This window comes from Lepisosteus oculatus, chromosome 13 (genome assembly GCF_040954835.1).
Source record: "Lepisosteus oculatus isolate fLepOcu1 chromosome 13, fLepOcu1.hap2, whole genome shotgun sequence".
NCBI lineage: Eukaryota > Metazoa > Chordata > Actinopteri > Semionotiformes > Lepisosteidae > Lepisosteus > Lepisosteus oculatus.
In genome coordinates, this window is record NC_090708.1 from 15,872,158 (window position 1) to 15,890,004 (window position 17,847).

The 17,847-nt window shown below is 39.8% G+C and overlaps 1 protein-coding gene across 2 annotated transcripts; it reads right to left on the reverse strand.

Annotated features, from left to right (window-relative positions):
- Positions 1-4,560: 4,560 nt before the first annotated feature.
- LOC102693571 (rhodopsin kinase grk7a) lies at positions 4,561-11,876 on the reverse strand. Of its 2 annotated transcripts, none has more exons than XM_006637711.3 (4): positions 11,158-11,876; positions 10,397-10,834; positions 8,551-8,822; positions 4,561-6,763 (listed from the first exon to the last, which is right to left on the reverse strand). In XM_006637711.3, the coding sequence occupies exons 1-4, from the start codon at positions 11,758-11,760 to the stop codon at positions 6,424-6,426; spliced, it is 1,653 nt and encodes a 550-aa protein (XP_006637774.2). In that variant the 5' UTR covers positions 11,761-11,876; the 3' UTR covers positions 4,561-6,423. The 2 variants fall into 2 exon arrangements, with proteins under 2 accessions (XP_006637774.2, XP_015216557.2); XM_015361071.2 differs by lacking the exon at positions 4,561-6,763 and adding an exon at positions 6,774-8,180.
- Positions 11,877-17,847: the final 5,971 nt, after the last annotated feature.

Consider the following 17,847-nt stretch of genomic DNA (forward strand, 5'->3'; position numbering starts at 1 on the left):
AGACAGTTCTAGGCTAGCCTAATAGAGACTTTTCACCCCACCCCTCCTCAGCATTCACCGCATAATGCAGACAGACACATTTGTGTATAAGCTTGAGATTTCTGGAGTGACCGTAGTAAAACTATAATTTTGTGGCTTGGCTTCTCGTTCTTCTTTAAAAAGAATGAACCATTCGGCAGTTACTCAGGGTTTGGATTTTGGTGGAGAAAGACATTTAAAACTACAGTTAAAAGGGGGATTCAATTCAATTCACCCAGTAGTTTCTCCCATCCGTTAAAAGGCTTTTATAAATGTCTTTGATAATCCTAATAATTCGTTCACACCCCAATTACTTTTTTATAACTCCATAAGCCGCTAATTAAAGAAGATAGTTGTAAAGGAAAGAACTGAAGAGTTCAAACCTAGGATACCAGCACGTAGTGTACATGCTATTGGGTCTGAGATGCTATTGGTTGGACAGGGAAAGTTAAAGCAGACACCTACTCAAAGTTTTTATTCTGATAATGCAGTTACTAGAATAACCACTCGTTAATAATGACATTTGAAACTACTTTTTTTTCTTTGAATTAGTAGCGCTTACCCAGCATATTCATTTGAAAAACCAATATAATTCCAATCCTGAACAGCTACTGTAGTTTCACTACTAATGCAAAGGAAGGGTCGTCCTAAATATACCATGTAATGAAATTGCTAAAAAGATATTTAAAAAATATTCAGCTGTTTAGACCCATATGAATTCATGGGAGAAACTTCATTAAAGCAGAACACATTCTGAAATGTCTTCTTCTTTGTGATAACAGTGTTGGTTTGCATGAATGTGAAGGGAATCCTCTGGGATTCCCTTTCTTTTCTGCAGTGGAATACTGTTAAAAGGGAAAACATTCCAGCTTAATGATCACATAGGGTCATCTCCAGGAATTCCTGAAACTGCCACAGGCTAGGCAATCCCTGTTTCCATAGCTACTGCATCATTAGAATAGCAGCTTTCATTATTCCACTGAAGATGAAAAGGCAAAACAATTATGTGTTTAGCATACTACTGTACATTTCTTCTTCATTTGGGATTTTAGAAGAGAATGCACCCGGCACTAACTGCGTATTGCTGAGCACTGAATTATTACAAACTACTAATTAAGAATCCCGTTTGAAGTTATTTATACTACTTTTACAATATTTTTAATTTCTCTTAATTGTATATCAACTTAAAGCATATTCCGTGTCTCCTTTATAAAAAAGCCACAAATCTCTAGCTGTTAGCAGTCATTTGGACTGTGAGTGATGTGGAATTGCAGAGTTGCTGAATTTGTTGTCAGCCAGGTCAAAAGCTCCCTGGCACATCTTCCTATATAGCCACATAACAATAGAGTGAAACAAAGGGCAGAAAATGTAAATATTTCCTGCTACAGAAACAAAAGTATTATGAACAACGAATGATGAGAAATGTCAGAATATCCTGCACTTGTTTGTACAGAAAATAAGAATCAATGTTTTTCCAAAGACCCTGCATGTCGGCAGTAACAAAAGATAGCGTTTTCCCACTTCTGCAGCTCATACAGCAAGTGTAGCAAGAATACTAAATGATGTAGCAAGAATACTAAAGGAAGCAGCTCCTGCACGTCTTAACCTGAACAATTCACTGGTCTTCTTAAACATATGAGGCCTCAGCTTTCCGTCGGTCTCTGTTTCAGGGATCTTACTTTCGGAAATGTTTTAAAACAGACATAAGCAGTAGTTTCACTTGGATCAGCTATGCTGTAAAATAGTCCTGTAATAACTTTTCCGGTATTAACAACCTACCAAAGGGGAAACCTCCTAAACAGTGTGCATTTACTCTCTAATGTATAAATATTTTGTTAAATATATGTAAATTATAGTGTATCGTTACATATGAACAATAATAAGGTGTAGGGTTAATTATTTAGAACTCAATTCTTGCATGAATAATGCATGCGTCCTACATGTCTTTGCCATAAGGAATGAGATGCATTGTTGGAGCGAGGATTTGTAAAGAATGAAGCAGAGATGGGGGTGAAAGTGATAGACAATATAACACTGTTTAGAGCTAGCAGAGTTTGTAGAGTGACAAGAACATAGCAGAGTCTGCAAACTTCAGGGGGCCTTTGGACCCCTCTCGCTCATTTCAGCGTTAGTATCTCATGTCTCTGTATATATTGTCCAGTCTTTTCTCTATTGATCCCATGGAATCAGCTTCAATAACATGGCTGTGTAGTTTGTTGCATACACCCACAGCTCTTTGGGTATAGGAAAAATACTTTCTAATCTACAAAACATTCAGAGGAGACTTCAGAAATTGTACCCAGCTTTAGTAATGGACTTCAAAAGTCCAGGTAAAACTCTGCTAGTATCCCCCAGACAGATGGTTTGCAGGTTTTAATTATATTGATGTAGCATTTCTTGTGTAGATTGAGTACAGAGCAATGTTCCACAGGGAGTAACAATAGTTTTGTGGCATGTTAGACTACAGATAATACAGCTGGACTGTACCACTCAGACTGCACACTTCTGCTCCTCCTTCCCCTTTCTGAGGTTATACAGAGCAAATGTCATGGAGGGGGTCTTGCTGAAACAGGACTAATACAGTTGTGTAGAGCAGTTAATAAAGCCTGAAACAAAGGCTTTGCGGATAAACAGGAAACCTTGTGATTAGCTCCTCAAGACAAGTGAAGACCAGGACAATGTAGCAGGCACCTCTCAGGACACAGTCCTGCAAATACGGATATTCTTTAACCACTACCTCATCTCAATGTGCACTTTGAAAATATGCTGAGAATATTCACTTATCCGTTTTCTTTATCCAGTAGAAGGTCACAGGGGAGCCGGAGTCTGAACAGGCAAAAAGGACACACCCTGGACGGGGCACAAACGTGTGCACTCTCGCACAAGGGCCAGTCTTCCTGGAAGGCAGTTAACTTACCGGTCTGTATTTGGACTGTGAGAAAAACACAGAACACCTGGAGGAAACCCACATGAACACAGGGAGAACATCCACAGAGGGTACCCCAGGAACACCAGTACTGCGAGGAAGCAATGCTAACTGCTGCTCCACGATGCTGAGAATATATCCATCAAAAAACTAGCAGTTATATTCTTCAAAAGTACATTTACTGGTTCCATAAGTAAAATATTTAGATAGAAATAGTTGAAGAGAGTTAAAGATTTGTAGAATAATTCTGTGATAATTACATTACCTCACGAGATTGTTTTGTCCATAAAACCTTTTAGCCAGCAGAATGATGTTGTTCTGGTAGTTTACAGGTTTTAACAGCAGCATGTGAAAGTAGGAATACGACATCAATACCGTGTGAGAGTTCCAATAATTCATTTCATTTATTGCACTTCATATAGTGCTTTTCATTCAAAAGGACCCCAAAGTGATTTTTAGAAATCTATTCCTCCAGCCCTGAAATACAGAATCCATCTGGGAGATTTCCAGTGTGGGACCATCCATCTATCCATGTTCTAACAGCTTCTTCCAATCAAGTGTCGCAGAGGAGCCAGAGCCTATCCTGGCAAGCAACGGACGCAAGGCCTGATACAACCTGGACGGGACTCCAGTCAATCTCAGGCCACACACAGACACAGACACGCAGACGCTCACACTGGGGTGTTTTCCCAGAAGCCAATTAACCTACCAGTTTGCCTTCAGAAGCCCACATGAACACATGAACATACAAACTCCACACAGATAGCACCCCAGGTCCAGGATTAAACCAGGGCCCCAGTGCTGTAAGGCACCAATACAAACCACTGCGCCACTGTGTCACCTCATTGCAGGACTAATTTAGGTAAGTACTGTATTCAATATTTAATGCATACATATAGTTCACAAAGCAGGAAAATGCTCCAAGCATATGTACCAGGAATTTGTGATTAATTGGTTCTAAGACACAATGTAGTACTAATCTTGGGAAAAGGCACATACCTTTTTAAAATTATTTTTGTAAAGCGATTCTGGTATGTTTTTCCAGAATTTAGCAATGGATATGATTTGCAAATATTGGTTTTTGCCAAGTTTAGATGTTCAATTTTCATAAACTTACAACTTGACTGATTGTAGATGTTTATTCCTACCACTTCGCTACGTCCTGAACGACAGTTATGACTGTGTTTCTTATTTAAAAAATAAAATGTGAGGAATAAAACAGTTACAAAATTGAGAAATAGTTCTAAAAAATTCAACTGAGAAATATTTGATTCTAGAAATTTGAGAAATTTTGCAATGTTTTAACTCTTATGATAAGAAGAATCCTTTGTATTTGTATGGAACTTTTCAGTACAAATGATCCCAAACTTCTTGATATACAATAAGTCACCTTTTCCTTCCAAAACAGAGATCAGTAGCCACATTACACTTGATCAGAATTTTCTGGTTCAACACCACAGAAAACCACTGTCTAAAAATTAGTAAAAGGTTTATGAACAGTATTCGTCATACACAATTACACTGTAGGTATTTAATGTTGATCTGCAGAATGTGTGTATGTTTGTACATGTGTACACATGCTTCATTAGAACATCTTCAAGAGCAGAGCTTGGACAGGTTTTCAAGCTTCACTTTAATCTGGTCTACAAATGTAGTGCAATACAAGCTGAGCAGAGACCATACATTTTGCTTACGCATATTCCACGCAGTCAGTTGTAAAAATGTGTAAAAAAGACACTTTATTATTTTGTGGTTTCAGTCTCAGCTCAGAGCTGCAAACCCTGTCTCCACACACAGGAGAATGAGGAAGTGTAGAGAGACTCTCTGACCTGTTCACTTTCCAGTCACTTGTCTTTTATAACTCACAAGTAACCCACCCCCGTACAGCTCCAACTGCAGGAGAGGGATACCATCACTGACAGCACCATGTGCCTGTAGGCACCCAGGAAGTCACTTGGGTCGCTGCTTGGCCAAGAGCCAGGAGAGACCTGGCTGACTAATCCCTACCCTACCTCAGTTGTTCGGTCACTGCTTGGGGAATCCTGGTTGAAGTCAGCGAGTGGCATGACCAGGCTCGAACCCGGGACCTTAGAGTTCAGCCTGCTCTTGAGCTAGTGCTTTAACTCATCGTTCATGAAGTTAATAATATTCAAATGTGAATGGAAACCACACACAGATTTTAAATACCTGAAAACTGTACAGCTGTCATTTATAACTTGGTGCATGAATACACATAAAATGAATGGCATTAAATATGTTAAAACATGAATACATTTGTAGACATACAGTAAACACTGACGGTCTCCATCTCCAAAAATTGCATTTAGTAATTTAAGAGTGGTGGCACTGTGGCTAAGGATCTGCACCTGTGGCTAGAAAGTTGCCAGTTCAAATCCCACAGCTGGCACAGAAATCCTACTCCATTGGGCCCCTGAGCAAGGCCCTTAACCCCAACTGCTTTGGGGGTGCCGTATAAATGGCTGACCTTGTGCCCTGCCCCTAAGCTTCTCTCTCCCTGCCTGTGTATCTCATGGAGAACAAGCTGGGGTCTGTGAAAAGACAAATTCCTAATGCAAGAAATTGTATACGGCTAAAAAAGTGATCTAATCTTATCTTAAGTGTAATGTGTTTATTAAACACATAACTGCAAGTGAGGAACCTTTTCTAGTTCATTAAACTAGTTAGTTAATAGTTTTCTAGTTCATTAAGATATTTCAGAAAAAGGGTATGGACAATTATTTTATATATACAGTATATACTGCTCCATGGATTGAGTTCCATGGCTTTCTAAGCAGGATCTATCATTTTCAAATGAACGTGGTATCTGATATACTTTGTAAATTAGTAAATACCACTGTTGAAGATGGTGAAGAAGGTGAAGGTTTTCTAAGTATTCCATTTTCAAACATAAACATAAAATTACCAAATTCCAGTTCTGTATTGCTTTTTGTTAAAAATAACAGGTATAGTCTTAGCATTGCACTACACTTCTGAATCATCAGTACAATGCCATACCAATACCATACATTTATCAGTATATTTGCGTTGCGTTTAACTTTTTAGGGAGCAGGGAGCCCATCTATCCAGGAGCAGGCTGTGTATTATCAGATTTCAGCATCTGAGATTGAGATCAAACAGAGCATCAAGGAGTTGCAAAGCAATGCCTGCATTTCAGAGTCCACATTTTGTTTCGCATTTTAGCATTGAGAACACACAGATTCTGTCTCCCTCTGCTGCTAGACTCGTGAACTACACAACACACAGCATCTGGAAGCTTTCCGCAGGTTTTCTGTTCATGGGCAGTGCTCTCAAGTTGCGCTCCCGTTTCACCTTCAGACAAGTCCCTTGCGCATTTTTTTAGGGTCCATCCAGGCAGACTCAGGAGACAGGCCTGATCAAATTATAATCAGAGTCTTTAGATAACCGAGAAGAGACATAGTGCTGTGATACGTTTTTGTGTGTTCCTGACGTTACGTCTTTCAGAGAAGTGCGCAGACACCTGACCTGGATTCGCTATTTATTCCTGCGGCCGACTCCTTTCTGCTGGGATCATTGAGCTCGTCAAACAGTCCCGTTTCTATCATTTCCTCCTGCCAGGGGATTGAAACTGCCCCAGTGGCAAACCTCTTGAAGAACTTCTTATCCTTGTCGTCAAACTCTATCCCCCGGATTTCGGAGAAGTCTGCAATGTCTCCGATCTCCTTTGCGTACACAACGGAGGGGTCTGGCACAAAGGGCGGGTCAATGAGCCCAGCTTCCAGACGCTGGAAGACAATAGACTTAAACCATGCGTGCTTCCTTGGATCATCATGTGTGCCTCTGAAGAATAAAATAAATCAAGAATTTATTCACAGATGTTTTGCATTGTTCACTGCGAAAGAGATAACGTATTGTCACTTGAAAGAGAAAACGAAAAACTTCACAATTTGTGAATCTCGTTCAGAAAATCAGTTTGATTGTTTTGTGATTGCACCACACACGAAGAGAATCTTCACTCATCTTTACGCCTCTTGACCCACACTGCACTACAGATTACAGAAGTTTCAGAATCAAGAAATTGCAACTGATTTAAGATACTTTATAAAATAATTTCCTAACACTTACTGTAACTATGAGTTGCCTGGCTTGTATTCAAGTATTATAAAGTATACCTACAGGTGTAGTATACCTGGCTTTCTGTAAAACAAGGAGTACTATGATGTCTGAATTCAGCTTATTTAAAATAAACCTTAGTGCAGAAGGACAGTCATGCATATTTGAGAATGGAGCATTAGCACTTTAATTCTTTCAGTGTTTTAAAGTAATTGATAGGTGGGAAATAAAAAAAAATGTTAATTGGTTCTAAGAATTGACTTTGTAGCAGTTTAGGGTTGCCTTGCTTCAGACACTGGGAGAGAAAGGAGGATGAGGAGTTGCTACTGCTACTTTGGCCTGAGGAAGATTGGAGGCAGAAAACAAAGATGCCCCGTCTTGAAGAGGGGCATGAGAAGAAGGAGAAGTTGCCACCCCCCTGCAAGAGGATGATGCCGAGGTGTGACTGTTGCTCCAGTGAGGGGAGCCCTGCTGCAGCTACACCACTACACCAGCAGGGGGAGCACAGGCTGAAAGAATGAGTGAGAGCGAGTGGGAGCTGCTGCCAGCGTCCACAGTCCACGTCACAGAGAGGGGCTCCCAGCTTCAGGGAAACGGGGTGAGCTGGCCACAGTGAGCATAAGAACAGGTTAAAACAAGAGGATGATGCCATTGGCCCATTATGCCCATTTGGTAGTTAGAGGTGAACTGATTCAAGGATCTCTTCCAGCCATTTCTTCAACAACATTGGCCTTCAACAGCATGTCTGCGTAGTTTGTTCCAGACTCCCACACCCCAAACCTTCAGGTAAAGAAGTGCCTCCTTTTCTAGGTTTAAAAAGCAATTTCACATAGTTTCCACTTGTGGGCGTAAGCCAGGTGGAAGGTTGACATGCTTCTGGTTAGGGTACCTGGTGCGGCTCTTGGACATCGCTGTCTTCAAGCTTGGGGACTTCAGATAGTTCCAACTTCAGGTTCTGGCCTCCTCATGTTCCATCAAGGCCTATAGTCTTCCTCCTCTTGCTCCAGCCAGGGTGGCAGAAGCAACTCCTCATCCTCAGGAACACAGTGGGAACAAGCTCTCTCATCTTCTCCCACTCCCCTACTCCTCCTTCCCCCATTGCAATACAAGTACCTTCACCCAAGACAAGCTGGTATCTGGGCAGCTCTAAATGGCAAATTACTTATCTTACCAGAAACACTAAAAGACAGTATATGCGTAAAATGTAATGTAAAAAAGTAAGCCCCTCTACATTTTTCCTCCTTTTGTAAGTATTGCCCTATAAAGTTGGAAAAAAATCAATAACTAAATATTAAGAGCTACGTTCCCCCTCAATACTTTTCAGAGAGTGGGTCAAATACTTCTGCTATTCAATTTGCTTTAGAGGTTAGTGAGTTTTTATTTGAAAACCACATAATCTTCATCATCTTAAAGAGTAATTTCTTTTTTTTTCAGCCACATAAAATTTGAAATGCATATATCAAATGGTGGAAGTAAACTTAGAAAAACACCCATTTTGGCTCCAGGGCACATACCTGCATCCTAAGCGGTCCTCGACTTTCTTCATTAGAAACTGTTTACATATGTCCTTGGTGAGCTCATCGAACTTGGGGTGGTCATACTTCACCTCCTCCTCCAGGGTCCTCCTCTTGACTTCGTCCTTGTTCATTTTCTCCTTGAAGTCTTTAAAAGGAGTCTGGCCTGCCACCATCTCATAAATACTGCAGCCCAGGGCGAACCAGTCCACAGAATAGGTGTAATCTTCTTCCTTCAGGATCTCTGGGGCCATATATCCATTGGTGCCAGCCTACTCCATTAAAAATAAAGAGGAAGTTGTGTAAAAATAAAAAAATAAAATTAGGGCATTTTATTTGCTGGGTGCCTTTCAGCTTGTGCATCTTTCATTATTGAGGACTTTGTTCAAGAGATTACTGAGAATTACATACTGTACATACTGGATGGATACGTTCTGTCATGATAACAAATGTAAAACAGAAGGACCATCAATATAGCTCCGTGGAGTTCTTGTGTAGAGACTGGCCAAGTGTGCCAGAGCTGTGGTACTGTAGTGAATGGGGAATGAACCATGTCACTGTAGCTTTGGCAAGCAAGTAGTCTGCTTTGATATATCTTTTCCCTCTACCTGGGGTTCAGACCCAGCCAAGGACTGCAATGTCCTCACTTTCCACTGCGTGTGGTGTCATTTGGGCTCACTGATTGGTCACATCTGGGGATTGGCAAAAGAGCTCCAATTTCCAACAGTGAGTGCATCAGATTCTCCTAAAGGGATTCCTGTCTGTTTGAGCCCATCTTCATCCGTCTAAAGAGAGCAGCACTTCTACAGAAGATGACGCCGCAAAGTGCCGAAGGCCTATTAAGGGCCTTATTACTTCACCACGACTCAAATTTATATTTCATCAGAGAAATTCTAAATTGCTTTAGGATTTAATTAAAGAAATGTAACTGGTTTGAGTTAGACTAACTACAATGGAGGTCCTGCTTTTACGATTATCTGATTGAAACAGATTTAGGCAATGCTTGCTAAAGAAGATTATGTTCACAAAGCCAGCAATGTCGTACTTGCTTGGCTTGGGCTATAGGAGAGCATTAGATAATTAGATTAACTGTCAAAAACATTGTTTCCTTTTCAGTGTTCTAACCATAATGACACAGCTGGTGAGGGGTGCAGTCTGTTGATTACGTGAATGTGTGAAGCAGAAGTGCTTGTACTTCTATATGTTTATGTTCAATAGCAATTTAATTATCCTGAAGAAAGTAATATCATGTAATAACATTTACTAAAGCACATTCCTGTCGAGCAGCTTCATCCTTTATCTGTGTGGCAGCCCAGAAAACCACGGTAAAGTAGCTCTTCAGGTACTAATGCTGTGGGAGTATACAGTACATTTGTCAGTTTTAATTTGTATCAGTTAATGTACAGTATGGCAGGGCAATACCATTCACTAATGAAATAAAAATTCTAGTTCCTCTAGGGATGGAAAGATGGTTTAGTAGGTTTAATCTGTATCCTTTTCCAGTTAACACAAGAGCAGCACAATCAGATTATGTTTTAGCAGTTTTATCTTCAAAATCACAATTTACTGTAAAACAAAAATATTCAGCTTCATCACCAAACTTTATGTTTAGGCTATAGCCTCATTTGAAAATGAAAATATGTAAGGGTGAAATATTGCATTAAAAGTGAAATAAATATAAGGGCTTAAGCCTATAAATAGAATGAAAAATAAGTAAGCACACATCTGTTGTGTAATGAAGTGGCCATTAGTAAGGCCCTCAGTGAGGACAAATCCTTTGGCATTAAGAGTAAAGTAGATTGATACTGATGACTGTCGGAGTGAGTGAAGCCTGCTCTCTACGTACCTTCTGATTGATTGATTTTCCTTCTTTAATTTCCACTGCCAGACCTAAATCAGATAATCTGCACTGGCCGTTGTCATCCAAGAGCACGTTTTCTGGTTTCATATCCCTGTACACGATGTTTATGGAGTGAAGGTGCAGGATCCCACAAGTTATCTGGGCTGTGTAGTAGATGGCTCGGTTCATCTCTATGCCTCTCTCTCCGATATTGTAGATGTGGTATTTCAGATCCCCTCCATTCATAAGACTCATCACTAGACACAGGTGGCTTTTGGTTTCATACGCGTACGCCAGTTTGACAATGAAGAGGCTGTTGACTTTCTCCAGAATCTCCTTCTCTAGAAGTGCCATCTTCTCTCCCTTTTTCTTTTTCAGCCTTTTCTTGTCCAGTTTCTTACAGGCATACATTTGCCCAGACACTTTGACCTGAATAGCACAGACCTGCAGAAGAAAGAAAAAGAAATGTGGTCCCAACATCAGGAGTATTTATTTCCTGAAATACAGTAGCCCTTTTATTTCAGGTTACAATATAATGAGTATCTTCTTTCTATGTTATGGCATTTAACAAAAATCTATTGTTGCCAATGAGTATCATAAATGGAAATTTCTCCACTACCCAAGGGGATACATTTAGGACTCACTGGCTGTGAAACATGCAATCTGTAGAAAATGTGTCATTTGTAAGAAACATCAGACCAGAATTTCATATTGCAGATAGTGCAAGGTGTATAGTGCAGCGGATAACAAAGATAGACCATCATTACCTCACCAAAACCACCTTTTCCCAGAATCCTAAACTCATAGAAGTATTTCTCTGTGATGGGCTGGCGTTCAAACACTTTCCACCGCAGAAACCTTTCAAAGAAGGGGCTGTTTTGATATTCGTCAAATGCTTTTCCCTTGAGGAAGTTTCTTGTCTCCTCTTTGGCCTTTTCCATGACTTCTTCAAAATCTTTCTCGGTGACGTTTTTGCACTTCTCGGCCAACTCTGCACACAGGTAGGCAATGAAGTTTTTGGAGTCTGGCTTAAGGAAGCTGGTGGTGATGTTTTGGCGGAGGTTGTCTTTGGAGGTGCTCTCTGCCAGATCCCAGTTATTGAGCTCATCCAAGAAATCGATAGCCACCTGGTACTCAGGAACGGTTGCTGTAAACTGCCGGAATAACTTTTTCCCTATGGGTTGCTGCTCACACAGGTTTTCAAAATTCATCTCAGTCTTCTGCCGCAGCTCCACACACTGCTCGGGCTTGGGAAGAGACAGGCTCCTCCGCCTTTTTTGCATCTCCTTTGTGTCACCATCCCCACTTTTCCGGGCTTGCAGGTAAGCAGTGTTGGCTATCAAGTTATCTAGTCCTCCCATGTCACACATTTTGGCTGCTTTTGATTGTACTCTCCTTAGCAAGCTAAAATGCACTGTGCTGTATATCTCTGTCAGAGTCCTGGGGCGACTATGCTGATCTGAAGCTTGGTGGGAGAGAAAGAGTTGCTTTAGCTCTCAAGTAATTACTCATTTAGTATTAAATACCTCAGAAGGATTTTCGTTAAGTATCTTTAGGTATGCTATTCATGGAAAGGAACTTATAAGAGGTTTCTCCACTAAGGAGCTTTCAACTTTCTATGTTTAGTGGGCAGCTGAGCACCATCAAATTTGAATATAGCGTAAAAGATAGATTCATTTGTCCAAATCTCCAAACATGAACAGAGTGAGATCATAAAGGTACTGGTGGGTTCCTCTGTAAAAGCTGATCATATCTATAGGTCATCCTTGACCATGTTTGTTTGACCACTTTTGGAGATCATATTGATTAAATTAAAGCATCTGCACTGTGCTACTAATCCCTGAGCCAAAACCCTAGGGGGTCAAATTCCTTTTTTCTCTACAAATCTAGATTGCACTAAAATATTTAAGTGCAATGGGGAATATTGATCAATGATTTACAATTGCAGGTGGCATGATGGTACAATGGTTGGAATGGCAAACTCACAGCACAGGAGCTCTGAGCTCAATTCTGGGCTGGGGATGCTATCTGCATATGTACTGTATAGTCTGTATGAACTCCCCGTGTTTGTGTCCATTTGCTCTGCACGCTCAGGTTTCCTCCAACAGTCCAAACATATACTGGGAGGTTAGTTGGCTTCTGGTGTGAATGCATGCATGTATGTCTGCCTTGCAATGGACTGGCGTCCTGTCCAGGGTGTATCTTGCCTTGTGCCCGTTGCTTGCCAGGATAGACTCCGGCTTTTTCGGCTTTTTGAAATGAAGTGGTTAGAAAATGGCTGAATTTACAATTGCAGTTAGAAAAACTGAAAAACCTAATCTTAAACAACATTAATCTAAAATAATTACTAAAAATGCACTGCTTGTTTATGACACAAACCTACCATTATTATTTAAAAATATAGAGCACTGGTTTATACTCACGAATCATATTGAAGACTATTATGATCCATAATGTCATAGAAATAGAGTCTGCAGAACTGATAATTAAAACTCTTTAAACCATATTTTTTTAACAACACAAATAATTGTGAAATACCTTTTAGCACAAGGCATGCCAAAAGCTCTGTCTGCAATGGTTTATAAGAACAAGGAAATTCTAAATGCACATAAAACAATGTATATAGAAAAAACTTTTTTAATTGAAATCTACAATGAAGTAAGAGAATTCGAGTGACCTCCCACAGGACTTAATGTAGTGAAAATAAAAAATTAAATGCATTTAGTAAATACATTTGTGGGTGGCAAAGTGTCGCAGTGGTTAGCATTTCTGCCTCGCAGTGCAGTGGCCCTGGGTTCAATTCAGGACTTGTTGTAGAGTTTGTATGTTCTCCCTGTGTTTTCGGGGGTTTCCTATGGGTGCTCTGGTTTCCTCCCACAGCCAAAAAACGAACTGGTAGGTCATTTAGCTTCTGGAAAAACTGGCCCTCGTGTTTGTGTTGGTGCCCTGTGATGGACTGGTGTCCTGCCCAGGGTGTACCATGCCTTTTGCCCATTGCTGGCCAGGATAGGCTCAAGCTCCCCTGCAACCCTGAATTGAATAAAGTGGTTAGAAAATAGTTGGATGTTCACTTTTGACTGGCTGAATCTTAGATGTAGCAAAGGTGAACCCTAGCTATAAGATTTCAATATGAGGCACATGGTACAAAACAAAAAAACCTTCACTTTTTCAGAATTGCGTGGAAGACAGGCAAAAACATACCCAGGGGAGAGAATGATAAAAAACAGTAAAAATATCTATATCACATGAGTGTAAGAGGCAGCCAGCTTCTATGCACGTGCCCAGCTGTGGTGGGTATATTATGTGGAATACAGATTAATTGAATCAATTCATTACAATCAGCTTTCAAAATAAACTTGTGTAAACATGGTGAAACATTTGCCTGCCATTCTCCAGGATTTGGATTTCTGCCCTGCCCTTCTCACAATGCCTCCTCACAATGCTGCTTATGCACACAAATCTATCAATTAGAAAACATCATTAAGCATTTGGGAAAGAGACAAGGTCAGGGTCATAAGTAATCATGAGAGTCCACATTAAGCATCTACCCAGATGTGTCCCAAGCCAATCCATCCAGCTCCCAATCAATAATATCAAGTCTAAACAATCCTATGCACTCTACTATTTTCTCGTTGGAAATATAAAGACACACATGACAAATGTAGTAAAAAATAAGCAACCCCCTAAATTTATTACAGATTTGCAGTAGTGACTATTGAAATATGCAGATCTAGCTATGAAAAGTGACCAAAAAACACCAAGAAGTGATTCTGCTAATTAAATCAGAAGTCTTTCCTCCTTTAAAAATGTTTAATTAGACATGGAGAAGACTGACTGCCTTTGAAAGAAAGTGCTTAACACTGTTATATCTTAACTATGAACTTTTCATTGGAGCTTTGCTGTCCTTTTCAATTATTTCAATATTCTTAACCACTGAATACTTTGATAATCAGAGAGGTATAGTTCATGGGTTATGTTTTCATCACCCGTTCATATATTTTTTGTGTTTTATATTTAAAATCCAAAGTCATTGTGCATAGCAGAAGGTCAATTTGCACAAAACCATTTCAGACTTAGGTGTTCCTGCAATTTTATTGTAGGGGTATCGTCATTCTGCATCAGGGGGTGTCTCAGAGAAATAGGCAGTTCTGCTACAAGAATAGCTACAAATCTGCCTCCATAGTTACTCTGGAATGCAATGGTGTTCCTCCATAAATGGCAGTGAAAATGAACAGGCTGCAGCTTGTGAGATCTATATTTCTTAGGGTACACATCATCCTTGGTTAGACCATGTTTTTTTTTCTTTATTCATCTGTTTTTAACTCCTATGAGAAGATAATGCAATGTAGCGGTCATACTGGAAGATTGTGAGAACTCCTAACATAACCTAAACACACTACAGCAAGGGTCCCTCAACCTGTTGAGAAATACAATCCTGGTTTTCTACCCCTTATAAAACGATAAACCAATGCGAACCTGTTTAACCCTTCTCTTTACGTCCTTAAGCTGTTAATGATTTAAGCAGGCCCTAGAAAACCTGTTCCACTGTATCCTTTGAGACCCCTGCACTACAATCACTGATAACAACAAGGAGGAGAGTCTGTCTGGTTTGCCATGGTTTTCTATTTTTGCTCCTATTGAATCGGCAAAGCAGACCACCAACAAAGTTTTATACTTAGTTGCTGAATGGTTGGCAAGCTGACATCAACACAGTGCACTAAGAGTCCTCACTCAAATGATGCCTAATGCATCACTTTTTTGTTTGTTCCGGACTGTAGTAACAATGAATGCTGTGGGGCTCCCCAATCACTTTAGCCCCAGTCTCTGCAATTGCCAGTACTCAACATGACACTGAATTCAATCTAATGAAGGAGCTCACTTGTACAAACAGACCCTGGTTTGAAAATCCACACACGTACACAACCTACATCGGAGTGAAAGGTCCAGGCAGCATCAAGGCATCCTTTTATGTTTTAGGTACTGAATCACTTTTCCCAGTTACTCTACTCGGTCTTCTAAACAAGAACAGGCTGTATATAATCTTCACTTGTAAAATACCAATATTCGCCAATGTAACCATACGGAAATTCTACTCAAAGGCTTGACCTTGATCTTCCTGTGAAACATTGGTAGAATGAATTTCTTTAGAATCAGATTGACCGCATTACTTTTATAAACTGCAATAACACCACATCTTCTTGAACAGTACTGACCACAGTGCTTTTTTTAGTCTCAAGGCACTCATTCATTTCATGTGTTATATTTAACCATCTGCTAACTAGGTCTCCTTCTGATCTGTAAAAAACCTAAGCAATGACTTAGTTTGGCCTCGAGTTTGACCATTATATTGTGAATGTAAACTAATGTACACTGCATGCAATAATTAATGTACTAGTGGGGTGGAAACATTCACAGTCCTGAGCAGTCTTAGCAGCAAATGATGAATGTGTGACCTTTAGAACTCGTGGTACACAATGTGTATTAGTGGTGAACTGACATGCACCATGCTTCTCTGTCACAATCCTCTTATGTAACAGTGTCTTTTTTCTCTGTCCATATAGCCAGCACTGGGGGAGCAGCACGTATCTGCCTGAGCTGCACTACCGAGACGCTGGGTGTCAAAGGCAGACACTTTACTATAATAGTGTCGCGATTTGTGTTTTGGACCCTTGAAAGGTTCTGTCCTTTACTCTGTTTAAAAAGCACTGGCCCTGTGCACTGCAGCCACAGTAATCTGCAATCCTGCTCATTTACTGAAACATCCAACAAACTAGAAAACACATAAGTAGTATTAGCAGTTAATCGAGTGTATTGGTAGTATCCACATCCCCCAAAAGTCAGAATTCTTTAAACAGGTTTGTGTGACCTTAACTTTGAACTTTCTAGTGTTTTAGCATTTTTTTCTACGATATCTAGAAAAATTATTGTTTATTAAATGGTCTATTGTCAGTACGTATCTATGATAGGTTTATAAGAAAATCCATATATAACAACTGAAACATTTTTTGGAAAAACATAAATGGCTATTTCATTTGTCTTTTAGTTCAATTCTTTAAACAAATATTAAAAACATTTTTGAAGAAACAACTCTGGTCATATCTTGAATGAAGAAAACGGCATAATAAATATTTTTACATGATTAAAACCATTATCATTTTATGTTATACAGAATATTGTATAGTAAAGGAGAGAATCGTTTTAATTGGTGACATAAGTGTTTTATCGGGTACAAATAATAGCAGACTCAAGTGAAAGGCCATTGATGTTCCAGTAGGTAAGTGTTTTTGTATGATATAAAGATAGTTATCAACTATCCTGTCTTTTGTCTGTTTCCCACCAAGGAAAGAGAAATACTACTTTTAACAAGCAGCTCCAACCTTATTGATGAGGTTAGAATTTATTTCCGTATAGGCTATTTCAAAGTTATTCTTGTACGAAAGTGTTACGGTTAGCCTAATGTGCAGGTGACACAAGTAAGCAAAGTGGAAAACGATTGGCTGACAATTCTGGCTGCTGACCTGTGGGCTAGGACAGTGAGCACTGTACTTGTTTAGTAGTCTTAACCTGCTGCCAATATTGACACATCTAAACTTGTCTTGTCCTGGTATTCAGAAGTGTGACGACGCGGCTGTGCTTATCCTGGTTTGGTCCTGAGTCTACTCTCATGATTTAAATGTGATGGTTGTTTAAATTTGCTTTAAGGGCCTTTAGCCCTCCTTTAAATACCAACTCCAAAGCTAAATTGCCAGCAGTGATAAATATTGTTGACAGCCTGTCGGAAAGAATTAAATGCAGCCCTGTGTGGTGTCATCAGAAACGATGATAAAGAGAAAACAGGAGCCATACAAGAAACTCTTCACTAACATTCCCTGATTCATTTTTAAAAAGTGCTGAGGGTGGTCAGACTGGAAGAGAAGGACATCAACCATGCCCTCGGCTGTGATATATAAAAACAGTTTTTACACAGGTTGTGCAAAGTGGTCAAGATACGTAGAAGAAGTTTCTCTACAAGCCAGACTCAGATATTAAACTAAGCATGGCTATCTGACAGGAGTGTTTGCTGTATCAGGTACAGTAAGTGAAATGAAGAGCAAATGAGAGCAGAAGATGTGCCTTCTTTGCCTTGTTGCACAGTTTGCAATTACTCAACACATTAAAAGAAGTATTCTCAAAAGATGAAAGGCAGAAAAAATGATTGTACACAGGTGGCTTTTGCCCTTATGATTCATCTTTTTTCTGAAATGAAGATGGTGTTTTTTGCCATAGCTGCCTAATTGTTTTTTCATTTTTTTATGTCGGGCCAAAGATTCTCACAGGCAACTTAACACGCGACGCGACCCCCAGTTACAGAAAAAATGTGCCATCATCATCAGCTGTAGTGCTACTTAAGCAAGTGTGTTCACATTTCAAGGAACAAGTGAAGTTTTATTCCATGCTGAAAAGAGAAGAAAAGAAAC